The sequence below is a fragment of the Canis lupus genome, chromosome 27 (genome assembly GCF_003254725.2).
Source record: "Canis lupus dingo isolate Sandy chromosome 27, ASM325472v2, whole genome shotgun sequence".
NCBI classification, from domain to species: domain Eukaryota; kingdom Metazoa; phylum Chordata; class Mammalia; order Carnivora; family Canidae; genus Canis; species Canis lupus.
The window spans coordinates 34305937-34322017 of NC_064269.1; the positions used below are offsets into that span (position 1 = coordinate 34305937).

Below are 16081 nucleotides of genomic sequence, written 5' to 3' on the forward strand. Positions count from 1 at the left end.
TCCATAGTTTCAACAAATGTGCTAATGAATCTCCACTTCTGTTTTTTCTCTTTTGGTCTATTATGCCTATCCATGTTAATCTTTCCAAAGTGGATTTTTCAACATCCTAATTACTTCTTTGGCTTTCAGTGCCATCCACCACAATTTGTCCCTATTCTCTGTGCTCACTCGGCTTTAGCTCTTATTAGTCAACAGAAACCTCAATATCCAGTTGGAATATTTGCCTTATTATCTCACCCAATGTACAGCCTCCAAGCTTTTTATTCATATAATTTTACCACATTTGAAATGTCCTTCTCTCCTTCCTGTCCTTCAAGGGTCCTGTCATGTCCTATGTCCTTCATGAAAGTTTTCGTTAACCCATAGTGATTTATTTTCCATTTGACTCTCTACTTATTTATGTCTATCATGTGCAAGATAGCACTTAGTTTCATTGTTTTGTATTGTTTTCTAATTTGTTAATTTGGGCATACTGACTAAATTGTAAGCTCTTTTAGGGTAGTGGGTAGTGGCGTCCTGCTTTATTTCTTGTATATTCCTCTTTGGGTACAAAATACTAAGTCACTTCTCGCTGATTAATTCCTTTTCTTGCAGATGGTTTGGTAGTCAAGGACCTGGATGACATTTGGTAATAATTTAGTTTATCACAGTTGCTCATGTTATGGTTGTTAACCTTTGTGTACCTAGAGTGAGGGAGGGCATCTATAATCATTGGTATTAATCAGTGTGATTTATATTTGACAGCTACAAATCCATGTGGAATTGATAATGGTGGTTGTTCCCACTTATGTTTGATGTCTCCAGTCAAGCCTTTTTATCAGTGTGCTTGCCCAACTGGGGTCAAACTCCTGGAGAATGGAAAAACCTGCAAAGATGGTAAGAAGTTGGTCTCCAAGAAGGAAAAATTTCCCATCACAACTGGAATTCTTTATGATTTGTTTTATTTCTCTATAGTAAGCTCTGTATATTAATTACAGTGTTTGGGAGACAAGTCACTTAATTTTTGTCTTCACAATCAGTTATATAACAAGGGTGTTTTGTGTTTTAGGGCATATCTTTAATACTGCTTATTAAGTCATTTTAGCATTTTGACTGAATTTTTAACATGGTATTTTTTTAGATGCTATTTCTTTTTTGATGAAATGTCAGTTATAGGTATCACAGTTGATTCTTGTGAAAAATTCAATCTTTTAACAATGGATAGCATTTCCTCTGTGCAAGGAAGCAGTGTTTACTAAACTTTAAACTACAGCGATTTATCATGGGGTAGGTATATTTCTAAATAATTATTGATGATATTTTAAATCACCTTTTAACAACAGAGAAGTGCTTTCAGAAGAAGAAAAAAAAAACCCATATTCTGCTGTATTAAAGCAACTTTTTTCTATACTTAAACACTGCCTCTTCTCCTTATTCTCTTAATTCCCGATAGAAAGAGGGCATATTGAAGAAATATGTTGATTTAGGACATTTCAGGGGACTTCTGGTTTGGGAAACCATCAATTCTTTTTCTTCTTAATGAGAATGTTATTCTTCATTCTTACTTCTATGGATTACTATTTGATTTTCTAGCCACCAGCAAGACCTGGTAAGAAAATTGTTACATTTAGCAACGGCTTCTTTATCTAACTCTGAAAAGCAGAAGCCTTTATTTCAGAGTGTGTTAGGGAGTTCCTGGCAAGGGGGTCAGGGAGTCAGAGAGATGGAATTGAGTTGGTGTACAGGATATTTGTCATGACTTGGCATTGATAAATTATCCTCATAGTCAAAGGTGAAGCTGGCTGACTCTTGTCAGACGGTTTCCATGGCAAACAATAATTTGGTTTCAATTTAAAACAAAAGGTTTTTGTAATGTTTCTTTTTTGTTTAAAAATGTAGCCTGACTTTAAAATAGAGGATTTATTTTAGCAATAGTGGTCTGTCTATACCCTCACAGCAGTGCAAATGTACATGTCTAGTATTTGGAATTTTAGATGTACATTTGGCATGTAGTAGCTTCAAGTTAACTATTCTGTTTTGATCACCTTGCTCAAATTAACAGCTTCACTTTCTATGATTTCTTTGCAGAGTTTTGGGGCTGGCTCTTTTTGGTAGTTAGTAGAGGCAGTGAATAGTACAAAGTTATTCCTACTTGATACCTGCTATGGCATTTAGGGCTGTATTTTCTCTAAGATCAAGTCATTTATAATTAGTCCTTGAATCAAAAAACTGTAAAGAAGGGCTTTACTCCTCTTCTCAGTTTTATTCAGCTATAATTCCAGATTGATATGAAGCGTATTTTCTTTTAGATTCATTTCTTTGGGAATCCTTTTTCACTCTTTGAGTTGTCAGCTTGCTTATTATCTTTTATAGTTAGATGCTTTTATCAGTGCTTTACTTGAACATTAAAAAAATCAAAACAAAAAAAGGTTGAAATTAATATCCTTATTCTCAGCTGTGTTTTATGTAATACTAATTTGGGTTAAAAACATTTCATAAATAAGTGATTTAAAACTCAGTGAAACAAAAAATTGAAAGTGTTTCTTTAAAAAAAAAAAGATTTATTTATTAATGAAAGACACAGAAAGAGAGAGAGAGAGGGAGAGACACAGGCAGAGGGAGAAGCAGGTCCCATGCAAGGAGCCTGACATGGGACTCAATCCCAGGTCTCCAGGATCAGGCCCTGGGACAAAAGTGGCGCTAGGCGCTAAACCGCAGAGCCACCGGGGCTGCCCAAGTGTTTCTTTTCTAATGATAATAACACATTAGTTAATATTTATCAAATATTTGTGTTCAGTACTTTCCTGATTTTTACATGGATCTTATTTAACCCTCAGAGCAACCTATGAGATATAGATGAAGAAACTAGTTTTAGCAAGATGAAGTTTTGGCTAAGTTTGTATAGGAACTTAAATCCAGCTGTGTCAGATCCACAGCTCTTCATCTTAACTAGTATGTTACATTTATCTGATGCCCTCTCTTTGCTGCTGCTTTTTCCTTCACTATAGCCCCCTCTGTACTTTATTATGTCAGGTATTGCCTTATTCTCTTTGTTAAGACAGCTTAACTGAAATATAACTTACATGCTATAAATTTCAGTTATTTCAAATACACAGTTCGGTGGTTTTTAACTAATTTACAACTGTGAAACCATCACAATCCAGTTTTAGAACATTCTCAACAAACACAAAAGATCTTTGTCTTTTACGTTTGTAAATAAACCTCCTTCTCAAAGGATCTATACTATGTCTCCTTCCTCCTTTAATATTCAGCTACTTAACTTCTTAGTCATTACATAGTCACTCTTCATTATATCTTTAAGTAGCTGTAACTAATTCCAGGGGATATAAGCAAGTGAACCAGAGGAGGAATCAAAACTTGATTTGGAGAGCTGAGCCAATATAGAGCTTGACCTCATAGTCACGCTATTACTAGTTAACTGTTACTTTCCATTTCCACCCTAAATAGACCCTGAATGTCCTTTTATACTACTTCACTTTTCAATTCCTGAAGTTCTTTACTCTTGATTTAGAGTGACTAAATTTTGCCTATGGGTTTCAATTTTTTCTTCATTTATCTCACTTCACTGTTCTAGGTGCCACTGAATTACTGCTTTTAGCACGAAGGACAGACTTGAGACGTATTTCTTTGGATACGCCAGATTTTACGGACATTGTTTTACAGTTAGAAGACATCCGTCATGCCATTGCCATAGATTATGATCCTGTGGAAGGCTATATCTACTGGACTGATGATGAAGTGAGGGCCATACGCCGCTCATTCATAGATGGATCTGGCAGTCAGTTTGTGGTCACCGCTCAAATTGCACATCCTGATGGCATTGCTGTTGACTGGGTTGCCCGAAATCTTTATTGGACAGATACTGGCACTGATCGGATAGAAGTGACAAGGCTCAATGGTACCATGAGGAAGATCTTGATTTCAGAGGACTTAGAGGAACCCCGGGCTATTGTGTTAGATCCCATGGTTGGGTAAGAAGCTCTGCTGATAGAAAAATTTTGCCTGGTGTTTCTATTTTCTCCAGATTCCTAAAAACATTGACAAAAACAATATGGAGTATGTGTTGGTTTTCAGTAAACAGCTCTTCAGTGGCTGTTCATTTTTAGAAAATAGTGATTGGAATAAAATCTCAAGTTAAAGAATTGTTAGTTTTTTTCCTTGAATATTTTGAATACTTTTTTTTTCTAAATTAAGTCAGTGCTTGCTGACTTTGGGTGTTGTGTTGGCTACAGATTTTGCTGAGGTTGCATCATGACCGTGAAAAATGTGGAAAGAAATTATTTTCAGAACTCTTTTTCTTCCCCTAGGAGATTTAATTTTATCCCATTTTCAGTACTTCTAGAATGGTATGCTAAAGGATATATCTTACTTTGTATATCCCAAAATACATGACTAACACAATTTTTTTTTTGAAAGGGGAGGAGGTCATGACACTTTGACCACAGTCCAGGGAAATACAGCTTTCTATATACTCATCAATGTTATTTGTTACTATGAGATTCATTCTTAGAGTGAATGAAGTGACAAATTATTTCACTTCAGTGTAAAACAGTGTCTTGGAACCACTTAAACTCCTAGGAGCCACAACAATTACTTAGCACTACAGAAAGAGTAAGTTTTTTTGGGAATTCAGTTTGTCATCTGAAAATTACTATTAGGATAGCCTTTTTGTGTCAGAGATGACAAGCCAACAAGAAAAAAAAGATGACTGGAGTGTCTGGCTGCCTGAGAAGAGCATGCGACTTTTGATCTTGGAGTCATGAGTTCAAGCTCCATGTTTGGTGTAGAGATTACTTAAATTAAAAATTTAGAAAAAAAGAAAAAGAGATGACTGTTAATGGGAAGGAGCACAAAGTATTTTGGAAAAAAAAAAAAAAAAAGATCTCATTGGAAGAAATTTTTTATTATCCGCTCTAGAAAACACTGTTTGATCTGAAAATATCCTACCAGCATGTACAAACTGCTATTATGTCTTAAACATAAATTTTGAGTATATTTCTTATTTTTTTCTTTCTATGGTGTTAACTGAGACCAGTGTGATATGAGGGTGGACCTCACCTTTAGGATATCTGAAAGTTACAGTTTATTATCTGTTTTTAGCTCATTTTCTGTATACCTCTGTAGGTACATGTATTGGACTGACTGGGGAGAAATCCCGAAAATTGAGCGAGCAGCTCTGGATGGTTCTGACCGAGTAGTGTTGGTTAATACTTCTCTTGGTTGGCCAAATGGTTTAGCCTTGGATTATGATGAAGGCAAAATATACTGGGGAGATGCCAAAACAGACAAAATTGAGGTTGGTTTCTTGCTTTTTCATTTTTAAATCAGTTTCATAATGGTTTTTGAGTTGATAATAATTTGATGCAGATATTCTAACCTCTTGTCTGGGGTGCCAGAGGTATCTTTTACAGGAATTTTACTCAACTTTCAGGATTCTAGGGATTATGTACTTTCTTCCATTGAACCTTAAGATTTTTGAGCTGTACTGGCATGAGAAATGGATATTCCTTTATTTCTAGTCCTAAAAGCTTATCTGAGTGATTTTCCTCATTATAGATAAAGCTACTGTCTGAATTTTCTAGGGACAGTGTCTGCACAAATCAAGTATTATTTAAGACCTATACTGGAAGAGCTGGTAGTTCTGTCAGGAGAACAAAGCCCATATGTGTATATATAACTTTTTTTATTACTAGTGTTGGGGACAGGTGGTAGCATATATTAAGTTGTAAGGTGGTTGCATGCAAACAATTTTTAAATTGATTTATGAGCTGTGTAGGAGAATGATTAATTAATCAAAGCTTGAGGGAAAATATTTACCGTATGGTAGAATTAAGTTGTAGCAATCAGGATAGAATTATGGTGGAAATAACCAGTGGTGAATCACAATAAACTAGTGGTTTATGGCAATGTTTTGTAGATGGCATATACTTTGATGTTGAATGTGAACTCTAAATTTCACAGCTTTGAATTAGGCTGTGCTATAGGTCTTAGGATCACATTCTTAAAACAGTTTCTTTCACAGTATTTCTTGGGAGAGTGCATGACTTTTTTTTTTTTTTTAAGTGCATGACTTCTTATATAAGGAATAGGCTTGGAATGGCCCTTTGGAGCCACAACACATATCTTCTAACAGATAGGTAATTTGAGCCCGGAGCCATTATTTTAGAAAGGTAGTTCTTAAGAGTGCCAGGGACTCAGGGAATAATGAATTAAAGGGCCTTCTTTTCAGAATGGAAACTTGGAATAGAAAAACGCATTAGTATTCCACAGGCTCAAATACTGAAGACTGCATCTCTTATTCTTCCAGCTGGTTTGCATTAATAGAAAATTTTGCATAGACTTAACTATATAAATTTTCTCCCTGTTAGGGTTTCACTGTTGTTCTCCTCTACCCCCACCCCCGTTAAATCCAAGTTAGTGTTTGAATCTTTAACAGTTTAGAGTACAGTGCTAATGAGACCAAAGTTATGGGTTCTTTTTTTTTTTTTTTTAAGACAGGCTATTAGCGTCCTACTTGGATCAGCCTAAGTACAGATTGCACATCCATTTCCAAGCAGTTCACAAATATGTATTGTTGACCAGTTATGGACCCTACATGAGGTATAGGTATTACTACTCTTAGAAAAACAATTTAAAGCTCATATGTCGTACAAGAATTTTTGTACATAAGGGAAGAACACTTGATTTATTATTTCATAGGGATTTTTAAAATTCTATATTTGGTAACCTTTAAGCTTGTGCTATGATTGATTCGATTGTAAATAAAACATTTGTTTCTTACTGGGAATTTTTCTTTTTCTTTTTTTTTTTTAATTTTTATTTATTTATTTTTTAATTTATTTATGATAGTCACAGAGAGAGAGAGAAAGGCAGAGACACAGGCAGAGGGAGAAGCAGGCTCCATGCACCAGGAGCCCGACGTGGGATTCGATCCCGGGTCTCCAGGATCGCACCCTGAGCCAAAGGCAGGCGCCAAACCGCTGCGCCACCTAGGGATCCCTCTTACTGGGAATTTTTCATGTCTTATTTCCCACACTTCAGGTCACTTTCATTACTTTAGATATAGAAATTTTTTTTTAAGATTTTTTTTTTTTTTAATTTTCATCCATTTATGATAGTCACACAGAGAAAGAGAAAGGCAGAGACATAGGCAGAGGGAGAAGCAGGCTCCATGCACCGGGAGCCCGATGTGGGATTCAATCCCGGGTCTCCAGGATCGGGCCCTGGGCCAAAGGCAGGCGCTAAACCGCTGCGCCACCCAGGGATCTCTAGATACAGAAATTTTATTCAAAAATCACAACTAGTCTGGAGGGATATAGGTAGAGGAGTGAGAATTTTTGGAGGTTCTGTGTTGACCATGTTTGAGAATAAGAATGAACCACATATAACAACATATAATATTGATTAGACAGGATTTATTTTCTTGGTTTGCAATAAGTGCAGTAGATCTTAAAATTGGTGTTCATTCTGGCCTGTTCTGTCTTACTGAGCTGTATACATGTATGCAGTGGTGTCATTTCCTCCCTCACTTCTCTCCTTTCTTCTTCCTTGAGTGGTACCAGCATCCTTAAAAATCTGCCTTCACACCTATCGCCTATTTCTCCTCTTCCAGGTTTGCTCTCTGTCCTTGTTTTGATAGATTATTTGGGATTAGTGGTACATCTTCCTCCACCAGATTTTACATACAAAGACCTCCCTTTGTTTTTTCCCCTGGAGATTCTGATGAAGTTTCTCTAATTGAGTATCAATACTTTTGTAATTTTCTTTTCTTAGACACATCTGGGAAATAGAGCAGGTATTGTTATTTATTCTCTTCCTAATTTATGTTTCTAGAATACAGAATATTAAGGAAAGAGCACAGCTCTTCATCTAAATTAATCCTGCATAACTGGGGGAGGAAAACTGTTAGTTTCTCTTTTTGAGACTAGTGGTGATTATAGGAGCAACTACCACAACAAGTTTATGTCTCACTTTACTGGATAGTAAGTTGAATATAGTGAACTTGAAAACTTTTGGAAAAATAAATACTTTTTTAAATGCTTCTTTTTCTAAAGAGATTATTGGCTAGCCTTTTGTTACGTAGCCTGTGATCCTAACTACTGATCTTTACTAGTTTCTTTTTTTCCTCCCAAAGATTTTATTTATTTATTTGAGAGGGAGAGAGAGCACGAGTGGGGAAAGGGGCAGGCAGAGGGAGAAGCTGATTCCCCACTTAGCAGGGAGCCTGATGTGGGACTCCATCTGTGGAGACTCCTGGATCATGACCTGAGCCAAAGGCAGACACTTAACTGAGTCACCCAGGCGCCCCATGATGATTTTTCTTAATCGTTTTTTTCTAAGATTAATTCTTCCTTAAGAAATTATAATCATCTGCTGTTGAAATAAAGCTCTTTTGATTATATGACGGGTACCAACAAGTACTTCCTTTTGAATCCTTGCCAGTTTTTAACATTCTGTGCTCCTTAAATTTGATTTTACTTTCAGTTTTAAAGAAATATTCAAGATAATGAGCTTAGATACCTGAATCTTTGCTCATTTCTACTTTACAACACTATATGTATGTATGTGAATGTGTATTTTCCCCCACTTGTTCCAAACATATTATGACTGAAGAATGATATTGATAAACACTCAATAGATTTCTCAGCTCAACAGAATACCTGGATTAGGGGCTTATATTCATTGAGTTTTAAACATCGTGCTGTCCTTTTATATTATCTTGCATCTGTTTGGGGTATATTTTACAATAACATATTTTTGAATTCCTATTTGAAAGTTACCTTTTGATGTACAATTCAAGCAACATTATTTAACTTGTTATAATCTACAGCAGCCAAAGTAGTACATCATCTAATTATATACCCTGTTGTCTCATTATCCACTCTACTTTGTCTGGCTCTAAAAAAATTATTGCACATACATAATGAGAGAAACTTGCTTGATGATGAGTGTAATCATGCTTCCCTAAAATGCCACAACAAACCCTAGAGCCTCACCAAACAGGATGCTTTGCCTTGCTTAGGAGTTAGTATAGTTTTATCTATGTAAATTAGAATAATCTGATGCATGTTATTTTAGTGACCACGTTTGAACTTGCTCTTGATCTTTTTAAAAATGTTCTGTTGTTACCCTTCTTCTCATGTTTTAGTATAAAACCATGTAATATGTGTGGAGATATTTTTAGTTTCAGCCTACCTTTTTTTTCCTTTGGTTTTTGTATACCTGAAGTAAAAGAGTGCAGATTTTAATGTCCTACTTTCTTAAGAGGAGAAGTTAGCTTCTTCATAGTTGGTAACGGTGTTTAGTTGTTATGAGTGGTAATCTGTGGATCTTTATTGAAATGTTTTGTAATAGCAGACTCTGACCTTAATTCTTATTTGATTTTCCATTTAACTGAGAGACCTTAGATAATTCATATAATAATCTGTTCTTTGTATTTTGACAGGTAAGATCATTTAAGCCAGATGATGTTTAGGTTTCTTCCCATTATAACATCTTCTGGTGTTTTTTAATACTAACTGCATTATTTTTGATTAAGAACAGATAATATATTTGCTTTGGGAGAGTTGCTTAAAGGAAATTTATATTCAGGTGACACGAATATTTTCTTTTTTATTTACATTTTTCCTTATTTACTGTGCATTGAATCCCTATTAACTAAAGAAAGGGTTCAATATATTTAGTAATTCAGTTTTACTGAAAGTATTTTCTCCTTTTAATATTCATTTATATTTTGTATTGACCTTTATACAAGCTATTCCATTATTAACATGCCTAGTAGGTTTAAATAAATGTTTAAAGCTGTTGTTTGAAATTAGCCAAACATGTAAATGCTTTTTACTAATGGAGTCCCTATAAAACATTATTTTTCAGGAGGTTATTTCTCTGTAGATGGGAAACTATTATACTTTTATGTGTTTCATATAAATTTTATTTTTACTGCTTTTAGCAGGTTTGGAAAGGGTAGGTAGCTAAATAATGGCAAAGACCACAATTTTGAGACTTATTCGGAGGGAATTTGTAAAACATTGAGCAGTTAAAAGTGACAAGTATTTTAACTTCTTACTTAAGTTTAAAATGATCACCAGCTATTTAAAGATTCTATATAATAGTTTTTCTTAAAGTTATCCATATGAACAAAGGCTTCTCCTTCAGTTTTTTTTTCCACTTTAAGTGTAGTTTACAATTAAAAATTTAGACCTTCTAAGAATATTACAGTGTAGGCCCTATAATTTTTTGTTGTTGAACTCGTAGATTTCCCAAACCATTCATTCATTGTACTATCATTTTGTTGTTGTTGTTAGATTGGATCTGAAATAAGTAAGTCTCAGAGAAGAATTAGAATTCTTTTGGTTGTAGCAAGATTTTTCAGTAGACTGGTATTTAGTATTTCATTTATAATTACGAGCTTCTGAAATCTTCTAGGCTTCTAGAGTTTGTGTGAATGAAATTAGAGGCTTTATGTGATTTTTAAAAACCCTGTTCAGGATTTTTTGTTCTTACTGTTCATTTATTTTTGATTTTTGATTGACTAATGACTTGGCTTTTATATTTGGTTGAGATTTATAATATTGCTTTTATGTTTTAGCTACAGTGTTATTCTTAAAATATGAAAAAAAACCTCTTTTATGCCATAATAAATTTCATTAGTCTAAAGATAGTAAGTAAACAATGTTTCATGGGTTTCAAAATTGTTTTTGCTAGTTCTCATAAAATTAGCTATGTCTAGATATAATGCTCACACAAACATTATTCTTTTTGTCCCAGGTTTCTCTTCCTAAAATTAAGCATTCTTCAGTGCTTTGCTTAGTTTGCTTCTTTTATTTGCCTAAGGTCATATAATTTTCTATTTGGAAAAAAAATGGAATTCCAGTTTTCTGATTCCTAATACAGTATTTTTTGTGTTGTGTGCTATTTTGCCTCTTTTTTAGAAAGAAATTTTGAAATAATTTCAGACTTACAAAAATTTGCAATAATAGATCTTTCACCAAGTTTCATTTTACCTGCTCCTAGAACAATTATCAACTCCAGGAAATTAACATTTGATACAATTTCCATTATTCCTATTATATTTATTAATTGGAATTCTCTTGTAAGGAAGAGCTGTTCCCTCTCCTTTTCAGTTTTTTATATGTATATTAATATGGAACCATGGATATTTATTTTATAAAATTGTAGAATATTATAAGGTTATATTCCATTATTATCATTGTATTGTTGCAAAAATTGTTCCAGAGTTGGCATTAGGAGCCCTTCAACTTGATTCCTGTGACCTTTTCACTAATCTCCATCTCTTTTTTTTAATTGTGGTAAAGAAAAAAACCCCACATAACATAAAATCTACCATCTTAACCATATTTAAGCAGAGAGTAGAGTAGTGTTAACTATGCATGTTGTGCAAGAAAATCTCTAGAACTTTTTCATTTTGCAAAACTGAAATTCTATCAAACCAACTTCCTTTTCTCCCCACCCCAGCAACTACCAGTTTATTTTCTGTTTCTAAGAGTTTGTCTTCTTTAGATACCTAAAGGGAAATCATGCAGTGGAATAAGAATCATAGAGTATTGTCTTTTTGTTGCTGGCTTATTTCACTTAGCATAAGTCCTCATAGTTCCTCCACTTTGTAGCATATAACAAGATTCTCTTCTTAAAGGCTGAGTAATATTTTATGTATGCACCACATTTTCTCTATCCATTTATCAGTGGATATTGAAGTTGGTTCCACCTTTTGGCTATTATGAATAATGCTTCAGTGAACATGGATGTGCAAATATCTCTTTGAGATCTTGTTTTCATTTCTTTTAGATATATACCCAGAAGTGGGATTGTTGGATCATGTGATTCTATTTTTAAGTTTTCAAGGAACTTCCACTGTTTTAAAGCACTTTCTGGAACAATATATTCAGCTTTATCTCATATTTTCTTGCCTCAGCCGTGGAATCATCTATTGCTCTAAGGAGCCATGGTTCTGTCTAATGAAGAATAATATTTAAAAAACAATATATGGGGGTGGGGTGGGTGGGCACCTGGCTGGCTCAGGCAAAAGAGCATGTTACTCTTGATCTCAGGGTTGTGAGTTCGAGCCCTACATAGGGTGTGGAGATTACTTTTTAAAAAAACTTAAAAATAAATAAATGGCAATATCTGAATACTCTCTGGTCCTAGAGTATTTTGCCTTTCACTAATAAGGTGTTGATTATTATTTCTACTCAGACTCCAAATAGAATTTATTCTAGGGATGCCTGGATGGCTTAGCAGTTGAGCATCTGCCTTTTGGCTCAGGCCATGATCTTGGAGTCCCCAGATCCAGTCCCACATTGGGCTCCCTACAGGGAGCCTGCTTCTCCTTCTACCTATGTCTTTGCCTCTCTCTGTGTGTCTCTCATGAATAAATAAAATCGTTTTTAAAAAAAGAATTTATTTTAGTTGTGCTTGAAGAGAATGAAAGGAAAGAGAGCAGTTTTCCCTTGTTAATATGTTTATGTTTTCTGCATTAGGGTTTTTTTGAAGGCTTTAGGACAGTGGGACTCTTAGAAGTGTCTGAGGAAGCAGTTGAGTATAATTGACCAAGGTGGTGTTGTATTCATAATAATGGTGTCTTGAACTGAAAATCTGTTCTTAATTTTCTAGTTCTCCTGAGTAACTTTGGTTTTAGAAAGCTTTGGTCACAATAGCAATTCCTAGCTCTATCTGTAAAAGAGCATAGTAGCTGTAATTGTTTAATATTCTAAACATGACTCCTTGAAAAAAATAAAACTACCCTAGTGAAGCTATGATATTTTCTCTTTTCACATTAAAAATCACTTGTATTTACTGAAATAACTTGAACAGTTTAAAAGGCTTTTTTTAAAAATAAAGATTTTATGTATTCATGAGAGAGACAGAGAGAGAGAGAGAGAAAGAGAGAGAGAGGCAGAGACATATGCAGAGGGAGAAGCAGGCCCCCTGCAATGAGCCTGATGTGGGACTCAATCCCAGGACCCCGGAATCATGACCTGAGCTAAAGGCAGCCGCTCAACCACTGAGCCACCAAGGTGCTCCGCAAAGGCTGTAAAACCTAGGACAATAATTGCCCTTAATGCTTTTATCACAGGTACATTGCATCTCTTTACTTCCCCTATTGGTCTCAAAGCATTTCTCTTTACTTTTCACCCCACAGATTCTGCATGATTGACTGTTACTTCCATGGATATTTATTCCATTTTTTAAAATGACATTTCTGTGAAATTTTATTTTATACCCTATTATCAGTCAGCCTCCAATGAGATCTATTTTCTCTTTATATGTGAAGATTAATTCCCTACCTGTTTTGGATATTGGCTGGGACATTAGAAGATGAATGGTTCATTATAAGCACAGTGTTTAAGTTTTTCTTTTAGGATGTCATAGTATTCCCACTCTAGTTCCTTTTATGATAGGTGCCTGGTTGTCCTATTGTCATCTATTTCTTGAACATGTCTAGTCAAGTGAAGTTGCATAGCAACAACTTTGGTAGTAGACTGGCTGCATTCCAAAATTTCATGGGTAATCCTGTCTTGACATTTAATAAGCTGATGAAACTACTCAAAAAACCAGATGTGATATCTATAGAAGGTTTGCTATAACCTCCTTTCTGTGGAGATATTCTGGTTAACCCACATCTGTTTCCTGTTGTAGCCCATATTCTCAGTGTGGTTTGTAATATTTGGGAATGCCTCAGAATAGTTAAATCCGTACCACAATGTGGTTGAAACAGTTGAAACCACTGGAGACTCTGGTTCAGATTTGGAGGTAGATTTTAGAAGTGACAGAAGCCCAATTTCAGTTTAACTAATTAAACCACTCTGAGGTAATACAGCAAAGCACACCCTCAAAAGCTGCCAAAAGATTTAATTAGTGTTGGCTCAACTTTTAAAGCATAAGGGTAATCTTTTGGAATCGCTTAAAATGGTTCATTTGTTCTGAGTTCAGAATGTACAAGCAAGCTTTAACCAGGATTTGTGTTGTTATTTTAAACATAAGGGGCTTAAAACCATATTTACAAACCCAGTAACCTGTCCAAAACTGTTACTTGTTGGTTAAGAGAAATGTGATAGTGCTTTTCTTTGAGACAAAGCAGCATGTTCTTTTTTTCACTATGTTGCTTCTGCCTAGTAGAGATTGTGTGGCTGGTAAAAGAGAAATATTTAGGGAGGAAGCCATTTTCTAATAGAAGTGTCACCTTTGCAAAAGTAATGGAAGGAAACAGATTTCAGAAAGTAATCATTGGACTCTGTGCTTAAAGGGAAATGTATGGTTCTTTAGATGTAAAGTCTCACAATCAGATTTTTTTTTAAGCTGTTGATCCCTTAATATCTTCAGAGGATTCTTATAATTGCTTTCCACATCATAACAAAAATGATAACAGCATTTGGTAATGACAGCTATTATTACTATTATTATTCAAGTGCCCTTGGATTTTCACCTTATCTTTCCTTCCTTTTTTCATTTAATTATGAAAAATTTAAGACATGCAGTAAAGCAGAGTGAAGATTCTCAGGAACCATCAGCTTTAATCATTACTATTAGTATAGGGTCAATCTAGAATTCTCTTAATGGGAAAGCCAAGGAGATGGCAGATATGGATTATCTTATTAATATAACTGTGGTTTTAATACTTACATGTTGGGATAACCTAAAAGAAATGAAAGAATCAAGCCTTTGTTCTTGTTCTTACAAGTCTCAGCTAGTACTTTGAAATGTAAACTTGTAAATGTGATAAAAGATGGAAAACATAATTTTATTAATTTTTTCCCATCAGAAATCATTTTTTGAAATAATTTTAGCCCATATTAGAATTAAATGTAGGATAGCTAAAGAGGGAGGAAAGACCGAATGGAAGACACTTAATCATTTGTGGCTTCACTGAGCCTGAAGGGTATAGGGCAGCCTTGTCAGAGGCAGATGTTGAAAGGACAGAGATGTAATCTAAAAAAGAAGTAAATTAATTTTGTTGTAGGCTGTATAGTCACCACCATGAAATTCTAATCCTGCATAGTCCATTATGGTAGCCAGTGGCCACATATAGTTATGGAGCACTGAGAAAGTGGCTACTCTAACTAGCCATGCTTGAAGTGTAAAATACATACTAAGAAGACCTAGTATGAAAAAAACCATCAAAGTCTCACTAATAAATTTTTAAGTATTGATTACACGTTGAAATAAAAATATTTGGGTATGTTGGATTAGATAAAATACAGTATTAAAATTAATTTTACCTGTTTCTTTTTATTTTTTAAAATTTGGCTACTAGAAAATTTAAAATTACACACATGACTCCCATTTGGGGCTTAAATATTTCTCTTGGGCTGCCCTGTTCTAGACTCAGTCCTGTCTTAAAAACTGCAACAGACAAAACAGGAAGATAGGGAATTAAGGGAACAATGTGCTTATAAAATTACATTAAAAGATCTTTAGCACATTTTAATTACATTGTTTATTTGGAAATAGATGTGATACATCTAGCTTTAATGTGCACTTTATTTACTCCCTCCCACCATACCCCTCCCCTGCCCCAAAGGAAAATGACTCCTGGTTTTTCTTTTAAAGTGAAAGAAGGATTAGCTAAAAAGGACTAACGTTTTAATGGGTAAACCTACAAAATCCTTAGTAGTGGCTTTTAAGGAACTGTATTTGAATTCTTGGCCCCACTGTGCTAATCTAAAGATCTTTGTAAGACCTTTATTACCATTTGTTGTTGTTCGACAGATGTTGCTAAAAAACCTTTTATTTTTAATATGTCCTTTGCTCTTTTCTCTTCTTCCTGAGAACCCTGGCTTGCACTTAAAGCAGCATTAACACTGATCCAAACACCAGTTTTGACAAGGGCCTAGACCAAAGCATTTTTAATCTATAATCCTTTATGTGTAATTCTGAAATGAAAAAGCTCTCAAAACCAAGTTATTTCTGCTAATTCATTTGGTGGCAAACCTGACTTGAAGCAATGGAAGACTATCTGGAGTCTTTATTTATCCGTCTTTGTGGGAATATGTATATGTTTTGCTGCAAAAAATATTAATGTGTTTGGCAGCAAGTGCTGCCCTGGACCTAGGCAGGGGTGATA

At 34.7% G+C, this 16081-nt stretch overlaps 1 protein-coding gene across 2 annotated transcripts in view; it reads left to right on the forward strand.

Moving 5' to 3' along the window:
* The window catches only part of LRP6 (LDL receptor related protein 6), a 162252-nt gene that overhangs the window by 91933 nt on the left and 54238 nt on the right, over positions 1-16081 (forward strand). For both annotated transcript variants that reach the window (XM_025455110.3, XM_049102219.1), the window contains 3 exons: positions 745-876; positions 3575-3971; positions 5125-5296. In XM_025455110.3, the coding sequence (XP_025310895.1) occupies positions 745-876; positions 3575-3971; positions 5125-5296 (701 nt within the window). The remainder of the gene's footprint in view (positions 1-744; positions 877-3574; positions 3972-5124; positions 5297-16081) is intronic.